We start from the raw sequence: 15414 nt of genomic DNA, 5'->3' as shown, positions 1-15414 counted from the left end.
TGAACAAGGCATCTGATTTCAGGTGACTAAGCCAGTCATCGGATTTGTGGGCACAACTTTTGAAATGACATTCCTAGGTTGCATGATGCAGATCAGCACTGCCAGGTGGACACACTATGCAGGTTTACTCTCTGGATGTGGGGACCTCTTCTTTTGTCCCCTCCTTTGCCCCTATGGTCCCCAACCCTTCACATACAATCTGATGTGGAGTGCTATTGTTAAAACCTCCATGGCTATTTTCCCTATGATTAACCAAAGCAAGGGTGAATGAAAGTTCTGAACAACTCAGAGACTACTTATAGAGGCCGGCACTTTGATCCTGGGGGCTATTCTTGTGCTGCTATTGACCAATGGCAGATTGGAAGCCGTGGGTTCCCAGGCTGATGGCTGCACCTTGGCTTCTCCAAATTTCTTTCAGAATGGTTAAATTCATAGGCTTTTGACCTTTGAATGTCAAGTGTATGTCACCACCAGACTTGCCCACTAATGCCAGTGCTCACACTTCTAACCCTGAAACCTAGGACCAGTTATTCACACTTAACCATTTACCTCAGACAGAGAGATAGGACTGCCCCTCTGGTGCAGGCACAGATCCACAGGACCATATATGTACCTGCAGTAGGACTACTGGTAGCACCACAGCCCTCACACATGGAATCACACCCATGCATGCTATAAATGTCCGAAAATCTTCTATTTAAAATCTATGCAGTTGTCACAAAGCAAAGAAATAGAAACATATTGAATAGACATTTTTTCCACTACTTGGAAAATTTCCAACAATTGATTAAGACTTAGAACAGGTGAAGTGAAGTGAGACTGGATCACTGGGTGTGCACCAGTCACCCTGGCAGCCATCAATCACCTTGGTTGATCAGGAGGAGCAGACTACAGGTGAAATGACTGAGACCTGTGAGCCAATGAGTGTGTTTCTGTCCGTCAGGCATCCCTGCTCTCCCTTTATATGGCAATGCAAACAAGAGGGCTGCAGAGCTTTGCATGTACATGGCACAAATTGAATGAAGGAGAACAGGAGGAAAAAGTCAACTCTGACACCTTTCTTCTCCCCCCAGCACAAGTGGGTCTTCCATGCAAGTTGGAGGGAGGTCTTTTTCTTCACTTATTCCCAGAATCATTCCCAGAAGACCTTTGGGAAACAGCACTGTTTCCATGGCTGTTTTCCATTGGATCAAAAATTATATTGAAGAGAATGATGTGGCATATGCCTTGGTCCTGTCATCTTTGGAGTATGTGGGAGAGACAGGGAATTGAACAAGGAGGCTGGCTGTAGGGTTGTCACATATATGATAATATTTTAAAGTCTAAAGCCCAACAAAGCATAGCACAAGCAACACAGGAAGATATGGATGTGGGCTCACTGGTAGAGCACTTGCTTAGCATTTGTAAGGCAGAACTTCAGAGAGAGAGAGAGAGAAGAAAACATGGATCAGAGACTTCTCAGAGGACAAAATACCCACTGAGAAGTGAAGCTATCTGACTTTGATCCTTTCACTGGCACTGACTTCATGGTGCAGCCATGTTATTTCATTTGGGCCTGAGTTTTTCTATGAGTGACACTAGCTAACATCAACTAGGCCTTTACTATGTGCTGGTCCCTATTTTAAGTTTCTAATCTGCGCTATCTTTTCTCATCCTCAAAATCACCACACAGGGAAGGCGTCATTCTTAGTGCCCATTTTAGAGATGAGGAAATGGAAGTACAGGAAGATGACGTTTCCTGCCCAAAGTGAGCTGGCCATAAGCCCCTGAACTGGGGTCTTAGCCCAGGCAGTTGGGTTGCAGAGCCTGCACTGGGGTCAACTAACTGTACTATACTGCCTTCACACACCATGCAGGAATGGTTTTTCCAAAAGTAAAGGCAGCACTCTATGCACAGGCCTCCTTGGTAGGACATACTCATTACTCTATTTCAGTTCAGTGTCTTTGGCATCCCAGAGATCATTTTCCAAAAGCTCAAAGGGCCACCCACCACTCTACTTTGTCCACGTTTCTCTGTGGCGGCTTCAGGGTTTGTTGCCAGCTCACTTTCCTCCTCTCATTCTCCCACATCATTAAAAAGAGAAACAAAAGGAACCTCTGGGTATATAAAAGTGTCCTGGCCGGTTCAAAAGATGTAATTTGTCTAGAAACTACAATTGATATTATTTCAAAACCATTTCTGTTCTTTGTGGTGAGGAATGATTTTTATTTTTTGATTGGTAGTTTGCCTGAACTTCATCTACGTTCAAGACAAAAATAACATGTTGTTCTGTTGTTCATTTTCACTCATTTTTGGCCCTAGGCCACACCTGGCTTCTTTGATATTGGCCTTTATATTTATATATTTTTATATTTATATACTGGCTAATTTTATATTGGTAAAAGTAGATGGCCTGAGTACTCTGGAGTACCTAAGACAACTGGCCCCATTGCCAAGGTCAAGTATAAAAATCTAAGGGGTCTTAAAGCAAGTATCTGTTTTGAGCAGATGTCACTGGAGAGGGCCCAAACAACACAGAGCTAGAGGCCATCCACATGGCAGTGGGTCACAGCCCAGTGACCAGCAGGTGCCCCTCCTTCTCTTGCAGCCCCTTCAATGACCGGCCAATGTGCAGGATCTGCCATGAGGGCAGCAGCCAAGAAGACTTGCTCTCTCCATGTGAATGTACGGGGACCTTGGGGACAATTCATCGGAGCTGCCTGGAGCACTGGCTATCGTCCTCAAACACCAGCTACTGTGAACTCTGCCACTTCAGGTTTGCAGTCGAGCGCAAACCCAGGCCGTTAGTGGAGGTCAGTAAGTGGGGCACGTCCTGAAAACTTAGCTCTAATGAGCAAATGATGTCTGCTTTTATGCCTGGATCACAAACCCTGTACAGCTTCACTGAAGCACAGTAATAGCTCTGTGTAAGTGTGTGTGTGTGTGTGTGTGTGTGTGTGTGTGTGTGTGAGAGAGAGAGAGAGAGAGAGAGAGAGAGAGAGAGAGAGAAAAGCAGACAGGGAGGGACAACTTGTCAGCTCATTCTACTGGGATCCAGCAGTAGAAGGGTAACCTCCACAAAAGTGGACCCAAAAATAGAGGAAATTAGTGTAAGGAGAAAGGGAACGTTCAGAGACATGGTCTCCATTTTTCAATACCTATGAAGTGGAACAAACAAATTGAACACCTCTCTGCACACCCTCTGACCAACGTGGAGCAATAGATAAATGGGCATTCAGGTTGCATATCCCAACAGGTCTTCAGGAGAAAATATAGCTGCATTTACAATGGAGTTAGACCCACACTTCCTGGGTTCTATGGCCTTGGGTAAGTTACCATATCCCTTGTATTTGCCATAAGAATGAAAGGAGCTAATATGTATAAAACACTTAATAACTCAGGGCACATATTCAAGTGTTTGAATAAAAATATCCTTCCTGGGATATCATGCATAAGCTTTTTTCAGCTAATAACCTAGTATTGGAATTGCTTTTCTTAAAAGTGATGCTATCAACCCAGCAGCCATTAAAATGACAAGACATTCTTTTCTGTGTTTTTGGAGGCACAGGGCTATTCTTGAAGGTCTGATCTGAATTTAATCAGAGAAGTAGAAAAAAATATATACTATTTCTGCCCTCCCTCCTACCCCCAAATTCAGGTAGTAAATTAAAGGCTGGATATTAGCAATAATAAATATTTTAGTGCATTGTGAGGCAGAGCTAGCTGAAAGGGGTTAAGACATTGTGTCTGTGATCCAGACGAGCTCATAATATTATTTCAGCAGCTAACCCAGTGAACCCCTGAAATTAGAACTAGAACTAGAACTAGAGATCAAGAAGCCATTCTTAGAGACCACTAAATAAGTGTATTGGCACCAAGGCACCTGAAAAGCTCTAGAGAGCTCTGTGTATACATCTCTTGGTTTTGACCTTGAAATTTTAATCAGGATTTGCAACTGGGGCTTGTTTTAGCTATGACTTACTTGCCAAACAGCACAAAATTTATTTGACTTGCCCCAGCAAATGCTGGATCAAATGACCTCTAAATTTAGCCATCTTGCCACTTGACATCCACTTTCAGAAATTCATATTTGTAAATTTTCCATCAGGAATTTGACCCCATGCCAGATTCACTGGGAGTTAACATTTCAGAACCCCTTCTGCAGAGGGGAAATGTAATTGAATAATAATAAACAAATAGGGTGATAATTTCTTAAGCACAATGGCAAAAGTAAAAAGAAGTCTATTTCTCCTTTCCAGAAGCTTCTTGGAATCTTCCCAATTAGATATTGCAGCCTCTCTAGGGCAGCTGGCTTCCCAGAGTGAGGAAATCCTGCTTTTAAATGGATTGCATCCAGAGGTCTTCTTTACTGGTCCCTCTCCAGTGAAGACTTTTATTTTCACTCGATAAAAATTCCAGTGTATGCCTGTAATCCCAGCAGCTCGAGAAGCTGAGGCAGGAGGATCACGAATTCAAAACCAACCTCAGCAACTTAGCGAGGACCTAAACAACTCAGCGAGGACCTAAACAACTCAGCGAGACCCTGTCTCTAAATAAAAAAAACAAAAAAAGGTGGGATGTGGTTCAGAGGTTAAATGCCCCTGTGTTCAATCCCTGATACAAAAAAAAAAAAAAAATTCCAGTGTATGTACCCATAAATATGTAACAAATGTGTCGGGTATGCATGTATGCATATGCCTCAATCTTTCTAATAACTTGGTGTCAAATCACCCAGTCTCAGAGAGGATAACACCCACACAGAAAGGTTTCTTCAAAGTTACCAATTTCTGGTCCCAGACTGACTCCAGAATGGCAGGCAACTGTCATCAAACAAGGAAATGAGTCAAATGACCTTGAGAAGGTGTGAGGTGCTCTATAAGATTTAGGACCTCGCCTACAAAAACTTCACCCAAACGGTCACTGTGGTGAAATTTTCATTGCACAAATGGAATGTGACAATTTTCAGAGTTAATGATGATTGAACAAGTTGAAAGTGAAAGGCAAACTTCTCAGGCTGGGGGAGGCTGGCTGTTTGATCATCCCATGGTGAAATGAACTTGCTGTTTGACCACAAGCAATAAAAAGTTGTCTTTGGTTTCTAGGCTGTAGGACAAATGAGAACCAGGTGTGGGCAGATTTTTAAACGACTGACATGACTAATTGACTTTTCCCTTCTTACCAAAGGGCAGGCTTATTTGTAGTGAGCATTGCGTCTCAATATTTTTACCCTGAGATAAACATGCATCTTTTTTTAAAAAGTATATCAGTCAAACCTGCCTATTTGGGTTAAGGATTAGGAGTATCGTTACTTTATTTCTTATTTTTACTCTTTTAATTGCTTTAATCATTACTTTGTTTACCAGCTGTATCTGCCTTCTCATTAAAGCAAGAAAATTCCATAACATTTAATTTCAAAATCGATGTGACAATAACAGCTCTTGTTGCTAGAGGAAGCAGTTTTAAAAGTCATTTATAAATTTTATTTGTCAGCATCTAGATGCTAACATTGGTTGGAATTACTTTAACACCTCCAACTCGCACTTTTCAGCAAACCCTTTCAGCCCTCTGTTCACACAGCCCTTGGATCCCCTTTACTTACTTTCCTAAGGCACTACTTGTCAGTACTCTGCAGCCAGTTGTTGGATGTTCATTTTTAACTGATGAGGAACACAGGGCTGTTGCATATACACAAGCTGCCAAGGTTAGTCTTTTCCCCCCAACACGGTTGAGTTTCTATTCATATGGCCAAATCAATGGACTGGTTTTATAAGAATCTCCATACTGGATATCCCCTCCCCACTTTGCCACTGACCATCTGTGTGACTCGGTTAGTTTCTCTGAGCTTCACTATGGAAGAGGGCAAGCAAGAAGCTCTCCATGACTTCTTCTGGGTCCTATAAGGCTAGAAGTTCTTGTTTTAAAAAAAAAAAAAAACTACATTTAGCCAGCACAGTGGCATATGCTTAAAATCCCAGTAATTTCAGAGGCTGAGGCAGGAAGATGGTAAGTTTGAGGCCAGTTTCAGCAACTTTTTGAGACCTGTCTCAAAATAAAAACATGAATAGGGTTGGAGATGTAGCTCAGTGGTAAAGCACCCCTGGGTTCAATCCCAAGTATGCCCCTCAAAAAGAAATCTACACTTTAAATAGGTACCTTGTATGGTATGTAATTTATGTCTCAATAAGTTGATTTTATGTCTGTCTGCTTACCTCTCTACCTACTTACCTACCTTGCCTACTGACGCATATGGCCAGGATGTTTTTAGTCTCTTTTGGTGGTTGCATACAAATTTTATACCCTAAATAGTTTCTTGCTGCAACGTAAGCCGGTAAAACAAGAGCTGGTTTCAACCCAAGAGAGCTACGCTGCAGTCATCTAGTTTAGTCAGATGTGGATGAATTTCTGTCCTAGTCCAGCTAATGCAAATCTCATAAGGTCTGTGTCCAATCATGCAAAGCCTGAAAGCATTCAAAACGTACACAGCAAAAAGGAAGAGCAGTTAAAACAGACATGCATTTTTTACCTCCACAGCTAGCTTCTCTTGTGAAGGCTACGTGGTTTTTGTTGATGATGGAAAATTGCACCCTGTGGCAATTTGTAAGATGAATTATCCCCAAGAATAATGACCCACTAGAACATAGTAAATAGATATCCACTAACCATAAAAGGATTCACTGAATGACCAGCCTGGGTGGTTTTCTGTAAGGTGAACTCTGATACCATTCTTTTATAACAAATGGTAAAATATGGCAAGCCAATAAAAATACTATGATTCATCCCCCAAAATGTGTACCCCAACTACAGCCTATTGCCATGATTGCATTTCTGATTGACCAGTTTGCAAAGAACCCCATCTTGCTATGTGCAAATAGCATGCTGGTAACATTTCTTTCTAGTGATGGGATAGTGCCACTAGGCTTCCCTGAGACATGAGTCGGTAGCTTCCTAGCCTGGCCCAGAAAACCCATGAAGTTATAGATCAGCTCAACAATATCGTGATTAAAATGAAACAGCCAGGAAACAGTGAAAATCTGGAAAGCAGGCTTTCTAGGCTCTGATCTTCCTCTGATGAGGGAGACGTGGTGATTTTTCACAGAGGGCGTGATTAGATTTCCGTATTCCTATTTCCTTTACACAGACCTAGCTGATTGATAAGAATTGTATGAACAATTTAAAAGCTGTTCTCTGCGAGTCAGAGGTTTAGCTAAATTGAAACCGAGTGTTTTCATACATATCAGTTACCCAGAATAATAGGATGTAAAGTAAAGCCAGGGAGATGAGGATTAAGGATTTTTCCTAACTTTTTTTATTTATGAATTTTTTGAAGTCACTAGAAGAAAATAGTTGTGAAGTGTGCCCTGGATTCAGTATAATCTCCAGCTACACAACAGAGAGAAAGTGCCCATGAAGCAGAGAGAACTGCACACAAAGAAACCACTTGACACTTGCTATTTAATAGATTCAAGACTTCACTTAACTCCTAATATAGATATATAGATATAGATGTAGAGATAGAGATATATAGATAGGTATTGGATGTAGGTCAGGAACTCTTATTATAGTGTATTTGGTTTTGATTTTTAATATTCATCCAAGTAAAAACGTGAACTTTTTGTTTCAGAGTATTCAGTTTCATCAACAAACTCTCACAGCACTGGGGGTGATTAGGGAATTATACCATAAAGGATATCAACTGATTCAAGGAGATGCACAGGCGAGAGGCCCACTATTGCATTCCTCATAGGAAGGCAAATAAGCTTCTTTTTTCACTCCAACCTGTGAGAGCAGCCTAGCAAATAAGGTGGCTAGACCATGATCGTAGCATGTGATAGACATGTTTTATTGGGTGGATACTTCTTTTAACTAAAGAATGAGAAGACCGTTAGGTGGTTCGTGCACTCCTCCGTCCTGCCAGGCCTTACCTGCTGCTCACCCCACCCTCAGCCCTCTTCCCTGGCTCCCACTGCCTACTATTGACCTGTGAGACTCCTGAATTGGATAATTTCTCCCACCTTTAAAGGAGTTCTCTGTGCATTTCTTTCTAAAAAATTTTTCTTTTAGGGAATTATAGATGGAACCTAATTATCTCCTTCTTGTTATCCCCCACATTACAAGAAGCTGAAAGGGTTGATTTAAAATCAAGGTAAATGTAAGAGACAGTGTACTCACATGGACAGTGTTAGGAATAACTATGATTACTCTACCTTGCACTTGAGTGTGCTCTGGTGCTAGCCAAGTGTTTCCTTGACCTCTGACAAGGTCACTGAGTGGGCTTCCATCAGAACACACTGCCTCCATATGGACTTGTAGCACCAGTCTTTGTGTCAGCAGTTGAGGTGACACAAGTGATGACCGAACCCCAGCAATCCTTGATCCTGCAGTTGTTCAGCCTTGAATTTTTCTCTTGGTTTTGGTGTCTAATTTGGCAGTTGCTTCATTACTTACAGCTTAGCTACAAAGATGCAGTTTTAAGGTATCTATTAAATTCACAGCTTGCTTCATTAAAAATCACTTCATTAAAAAAGCAAGCCAACTGAAGTGTTCACATGGCCGTGCCAGATGGAAGTGAGCTGTCTGCTCGATGCCTGTGTTTGCAGCTCATCCATTGCTGGTAAAGGATTAATTTGGAGGGAAAAATCCAGTTCCCTGCATAAAAAGAATTACATGAGCAGGTTCTTTTATTTTCAATTGTACTGATCCTTGCAGTTAACTTGGGTTGAAACATGCATTAGAATCCACATTCTCAAGAGGATGTGATTCAGTCAGTAGCTGCTCTCTTTGTTGCCCCAGCAGAGAACTCCTGCAAAGACAAAACACACACACACATAAAATCACACACAATTACAAAGACACCAAACACTGAGAGTTGTTACACATGACTGTATTTTAATTATTCTATGTTTCAAAAAAACAGAGGACAAATAGGTATGTTTCCTCATACTGAGAACTAGCAAATGTTAGCATTTTGTGAGCCTCAGACCTTTCATAGGACAGCTTCTTGGTGGGCAGAGAAAACATGTCTGTGGAACTCAGTAATTCCTTACACATTCTCAAATATGAGATAAGATTTACCCAGGTTTTCTTTAAGCATATCTTCTTGGCCAAGAATAAGAGGAAGTCAATAAAATAAGACAGGCAATCTTGAAAGATTCTGGACCCTTTTAGTTAATGCCAAGTGTAAGAACAAATAGTGCAGCAAATGTTGACTGTCAAGGGGTTCATGTCTTTGAAAGGCAATTAGAAGATATTACTTGGGAGTTGGGTGGTGGAGGTGATGGTGTCCCTGGGCTGATGGCAGAAGAGCTTTGTAAAGGGCAGTCAGAAAAAGCAGTGAAATGTCACTGACTGACTACCACTGGTAATTATCTTTTTCTTGAATCCCACTAAAATAGCAAGGCACAATTAACCCTCAGAAATTGCCCTGTGCAAGGTGCGGGCACCTCATAGAACCAAAGGGAGACATAAATTGCAGGAGCCCTGTACACATTTCTGAAGCAAAGTTATAGAATATACATAGCACTCCGTGTTAAGAGTTTATTTTCTTTAAAAGTTACCTGTTTCAGTTTTGTCAACAAGTAACTTTTAACTCTGAAGAAAGAACATACAGTCTTAAAAAAATAATACTGTGAGTTACTGTGAACAGTACATCATTATAGTTCAATTCTGCCTAATAGTTATTATTATGCAATAGATATTGCCAATATGAATGTGGTCATTTGTATTGCTATATAAATTAGTGACATGGAGAAGTATCTTCAGTGGGAGGTCAGTGGTCCTTTATGAATGGCACCCTGCTATCACCTTTTGTGCTAAGAATTTCATTTTCCACAATAGTCATGGATGTTGACTCTAGTCCCATGGCATTCATTTATTTTGAATCCATCAATTTTTAGCTTTAAGATGTTCATACCCTATTTTTTTCTTGAATTTTATGTTTACCCATTTCGTAGGCAAAAGGGAAATATTACATGCTGTACACTTCATGTAATCACCTTACTTCAATGTCTCAAGTATCCCTATAATGACAAAGAAATCCCATTTTGTAGATAAGAAAACTATGATTTTGACATATTAAAGTCACACTTTAGAATAATCTTAAATGTTTTTGGCCTTAAGACTAGTAAAGCACAGGAAGAAAAAGAATCCAGATCTGTGTGGCTCCAGGGTCCACATTCTTCCTACTCTCCCTGGCATCTTAGCTCAGTTGGGCTGCTATGACAAAATACCATAAACTGTGTAGCTTACAAGCAGTAGAAACTTACTTCTCACAGTTCTGGAGGCTGTGAAGTCCAAGATCAGAGTGTGAGAACAATCCAGTTCTGGTGAGGTCTCTTCAATGCTGCACGCTGCTGACATCTGGCTATGTCCTCACATGTTGGAATGAAAGGCTAGCTTTCTAGGGTCTCCTTTATAAGGGCACTTATCCCAATCATAAGGGCTCCACCCCATGAACTAATCACTTCTCCAAGACCCTAACTCCTGATACTATCAGCTGACAGGATTTTAACATGTGAGTTTGGGGGACACAAACATTCAGAACACAGAACTTAGCTTCATCCTTTCTGCCTCTTGGTTTTTCTTCCTTCCTTTGCTCATTGACACATGTGTGCACACACAGAGTCAAGGACTTCTTTACCAATTACCAGCCTTTCCACTGGACAAGATGTATATCAGGAAGAGGAGAGTGAAAAAAAGTTAAGATGAAAGCCCAGGTTTCCTCTTGGCATTGATTTTGTCTACTAACTCCAGAGCTGTTAGGGAGGAGGAAAGGATAGATAGGTGGAACACAGAGGGGTTTTAGGGCAGTTGACACTATTCAGTATGATATCAACATAGGTTCAACAGTTGTATCATATGTACCACTCTGGTGGGATGATACTTGAGTAGAAGATACTCAAGATAGGGGCAAGGAGCATATGGAAACTGTGCTTTCCATTCAATTTTGCTGCAAATAAAAAGTGCTCTAAAAAGATACAATGATTCTCTTTATACTGTAGTATAACTGGAAAAAAAAAAAACTTTGGGCTACAACAGCCTATGATAAGCCAAAAATCTTTCTTAGTTTCCAAGAGACTTTACCCATCCTTTCTTTTTGTCTTCTTGTCAGTTACTCTTTCTCTGCATTTGAGTTTTTATTTTAGTGGGTCATTATGTCACCAATATCTTCTGAGATTTCTCCCAAAGGAGAGATGTTATAAGGAAGCCTGGTGAACTCAAAAGTTGTTAAGAGCCTTGTCACTTCTTCATGAATGGTTGTAAAGGTTAATCACTCATAATGTGGCTGAACACACTTGTGAGGTAAATTTCTTTAAAGACTGTCATTGTAGTCATTCAGATTGGTAATCCTTGTTTTGTAACCCATGAAGGACAACACTGATTTTTCCTTTGAATTATTTGTATAACTGTCTCCATTCTTCGCTTTGCTGTCTTTGACAGATGCAGCAGATTTGGGGAAAAATAAGAAGAGACTCCGTCAGATCTCTCAGTCCACCAGCTTTGTCTTCCTTTTCATTCCCCCACCCCCCCATCATATATTTGGGTGCCATACTTGGTCACTGCCTCCCTCCACCGTTGAAGAGATAGGGGCCCTGTGAGATTGTCTTGGATAAAACTGTTTCTTTGCAATCCATTGAGTTAGAGAGATAGATTTACACTGTGAAGGATATGTGAGAAGAAAGTTATGTTGTGCTTTTATAATGCGAAAAGGGGAGGACTTCTTAAGGGTTTAGTTTGGGATTCTGAAAAATAAATTTAATCCTTAGATGTGCTGCTTATGAAAATGTATAAGGATCTGTTTGTGACAATTGAGGTCAGATTAGGAGAAGAAAACAAATATTTTATACTTGTTATTTTGTCATTGCTTCACCTCCAGCAATGCTGTTAGAAATAGAAAGTTGGAACAAGTAGTGAGGTTCAAAATCTTTTAGGACTTTGAGGAAAAATGGCTAATATAGTTAATATGAAATCTGGGCAAGTAGGAGCAGCAGGAAAGTTGTAAAATAGAATTTATAGACATTTAAGGACTTCAATCTTAGAAGAATCAGTAAAAGCAGAAATTGGGAGATGAAGGGAAAATAGCCACCATCTTAGAAAATAATGCAGCTCTTCCTCACAATCCACCTAGTTGCAAAGGCTTGCTGTTTACTTTACACAGCCAGCAGTGATGGGAGTAAAGTCATAAGAGATGGAAGTAATAAATGGCTCCAATATTTTTCTTAACACTGACTCATCTGCTTAAAATCTATGACTTTAATGTTGAACCCCAGAAGCCATTCATTTATCAGGATATACGCATTTTCAGCTGCTTGTAAGACACACCTGGTACATATCTGAAAAATCACCCTGTTAGATGAAGATGTGGCAAAGCAAAAGGAAATACCTGTATAAGGGAATTTTTGCAAGATGGAAATGGGGGGGCGGTCCCTAGGAAAATTGACAAGATGCTTCATATGTTTTATTAACCAAAGGCTTTTCCAGGGTCAGATTTTTTTTAACAGCTTTATTAAGATATAATAATTACCATATCACACAACTCCCCATTTTAAGTGTACAACTCAGTGGCATTTGGTATATTCGGAACTGTACAACCATATCAGGATCAATTTTAGAACATTTTCATCAGCCTGAAAAGAAACCTCACACACCTCAGCTTTTATTCTCCATTTCCCTACCCCCATCCCTGGGCAACCATTAATCTACTTTCAATCTCTATGGATTTACCTTTTCAGGACACTTCCTGTAAAGAAGTGATTCTTTGCAGTTCGCTTCTTTCATTTAACATAGAGTTTGCAAGCTCCAGTCTCAGGTTTTATAGAAAATGTATCCTAACCTTCATTAATACAATTATACTTTTTATAATGATACCTTCTATTTACTTTAACATACACCTCCTACTACTACCATTTATTACCTCCTGAGGCCTTCACCTGTGCTGCTGTTCTTTGCTCAGTAATGCTCTCCTTTTCATAGGTACAAACATCTACATTTTAGAAATGAGGAAACTAGCACAGGGATGTCTATGGTTTCTTCCCCTCTTGAGGTTTGGCTTTCTCCCTGTCACAGTTTATGTAATGAAACCATGTTCATTTCTTACTCTTTATGTAAAACCATTTGTACATTGATTTTTTTTAATATTATCTGAATTTTTGCCCTTCCTATTCAACAGGGACCCTTTTCTTCCTTTAGGCCCATTACTTTAATTTGATTCTACTGTCCTATACCATCTAAACTATACAGTTAATTTTTTTTAATCTTACATTTTATTCCTGACTAATTTTCTACTTCAGGTGGGATAGTGAACAGGGTCTAAGGAAAAATAATGATTCACAGAAGGCAATCAAATCCTATTGCCCATATTCTCAAATTCATCAAACCTCAGAGTTGTGATGGACCAAGGAATATCCTCAGCTATTTCAGAAATGCTCTGAAACAGTGACTGTAACCCTTTCCGGGGTCTCAGATATGCTTGAGAATCTGATAAAAGTTTGAACTCCCTCCTCTTGAAATGCAGACATGCAGTGGTCAAATACAGGTTCAGAGGGGTAGAGGGGTGTCAGGTCTTCTGAAGCCCTACACTCTATATCAAGGACCCCTGATCTAGAAAAATAGTTACATAACTATAAAGGGACATGAGACTTTTTTTAAAAGTGTCAAGAGCTTTGTAATGTTGTGAACAACCAATAAAAAATTTAAAAAAAATAAAATAAATAAATAAAAAGTATCACCAAAAAAAAAAAAATAAAAGTGTTTTCTATGCTCTAATATATCTTAAGCTTGAAAAGTAAGAGAAGCTATCATCACTTCATTGCCAATTTCCTCTTCCATGAGAAGACTACATTATACTTCTATGTGCACCATGACAAAGGGTGTGATTTGCTAGTCTTAAAGGAAGATTCGGTGATTCAGTTGTGCACATATACAGAGACTGGGCTAGTTATTAACTCGAGTTCTTCCATGGTTGGCTTGGTTTGTCATGGAGACACCTGGAGGGTGTATGTTTCAGAATCACTCAAGCTCAAAATATCTCTGTGTCTCCCAGCTGGAATAGAACTTTCCCACAGACAGCAACTGTTCATCCAGCCAGTCTCTTGCATGTCCCTCTGAAAGTGCCAGTTCCCCGTGTCATGACTAATGTCATTTGAGCTGTTACCCCTTACCTCTTAAGAATGTTGTTAGGCTTTGGATCTTAGGTGTCTCCCAAAAGCTCATATATTAAAGGCTAGGTCCCCAGTGCAGCAGTGTTCAGAGGTGGGGGCTTTGAGAAGTGACTGTATCATGAGGGCTGTGACCTCAGGAATAGGTGAACATAGGAAATTTATGTCTGATTCATTTTACTGTCTTTCTTATTTCTATCCTCCACCCTCCCTTCCCTTCATTCCCCTTTGTCTAATCCAATGAACTTTTTTTTTTTTTTTGGTACCAGGGGATTAAACTCAGGGGCACTGAACCACTGAGCCACATAGAACATAATCAAGATAAGAAATATGATGGAAATAGTGTTATCCTGTCCTGTAATAGAAGGATTTATCTTCCCCTAGTCGTCTGCTGTTCTGGGTACCATACCCAATAAAGATATCCAGGAACTCCAGAGAAGCAGTGAAAGTGGATGGCTAGACAAGAAGAAAGAGATTCTTCTTTAAAAAAAAAATTTAGTTGATGATAGATCTTTACTTTTATTTATTTATATGTGGTACTGAGAATCGAACCCAGTGCCTCACACATACCAGGCAGGTGCGCTACCACTGAGCCACAGCCCCAGCCCTAAGAGATTCTTTAACCTAGATCTGAGGAAGCTAATGATAGGTATGTCTGAAATCTTGAAAATCAAGCTTAGATAATGTGAGTATAGAATACATAGCATGTTCCAAATTGTTTGTGTGATGGAAAAACTCCCTTTGAATTTGAGGACAGAGTTTCAAACAAAAATAAAGAGGTGCCATCACTGTCAAAGCTCATGAACTAAAGTCATAGCCTTAAGTGGAGCCTTGAGAGAGTGCAAATCTACTCATTGCTAGGATGTGCTCAGTGTCCACAAGACCCTCTTAAATATTTGTGTATCTTTTTGGCAGAAAAATGTGAACCAGAGAAGTCATGAAACTCAAAGTTTCCTGTTCTTTTGGTCCGTTCCATCTAGCAGAAATTATAGCCCATCCTCTCATTCTTGCTTACTTTGGGAGTATGTGGAGGGAAAGCCTCATCTGTCCTCTAGCTTAAACATGTATTGTTATTTCATTGAATTTTTCTACCACATTCTACTTGGATAGTTTTCTTACATTCTCACTATTCCTGACGGACACAGATTTTTAATGCAGTTCCTGCATTTTGAGGACCTGGCTTTGAATTTTATTTCTGCCTCTCTATTCCTGTATTCATCCCCAATTATCAAAATAAGAATTTGTTATCCTTTTTGTGTCATTTCTTATACTCTTATCTTT

At 40.0% G+C, this 15414-nt stretch overlaps 1 protein-coding gene across 3 annotated transcripts in view; it reads left to right on the top strand.

The window, feature by feature from the left end:
* Window positions 1-15414, top strand: part of MARCHF3 (membrane associated ring-CH-type finger 3) — a 175123-nt gene that overhangs the window by 136574 nt on the left and 23135 nt on the right. For all 3 annotated transcript variants that reach the window (XM_081298412.1, XM_081298413.1, XM_081298411.1), the window contains one exon: window positions 2589-2793. In XM_081298412.1, the coding sequence (XP_081154538.1) occupies window positions 2589-2793 (205 nt within the window). The remainder of the gene's footprint in view (window positions 1-2588; window positions 2794-15414) is intronic.

This window comes from Spermophilus citellus (assembly GCF_964194105.1).
Source record: "Spermophilus citellus genome assembly, chromosome: 1".
Taxonomy (NCBI): domain Eukaryota; kingdom Metazoa; phylum Chordata; class Mammalia; order Rodentia; family Sciuridae; genus Spermophilus; species Spermophilus citellus.
This window is presented reverse-complemented; position numbering and strand designations above follow the sequence as displayed.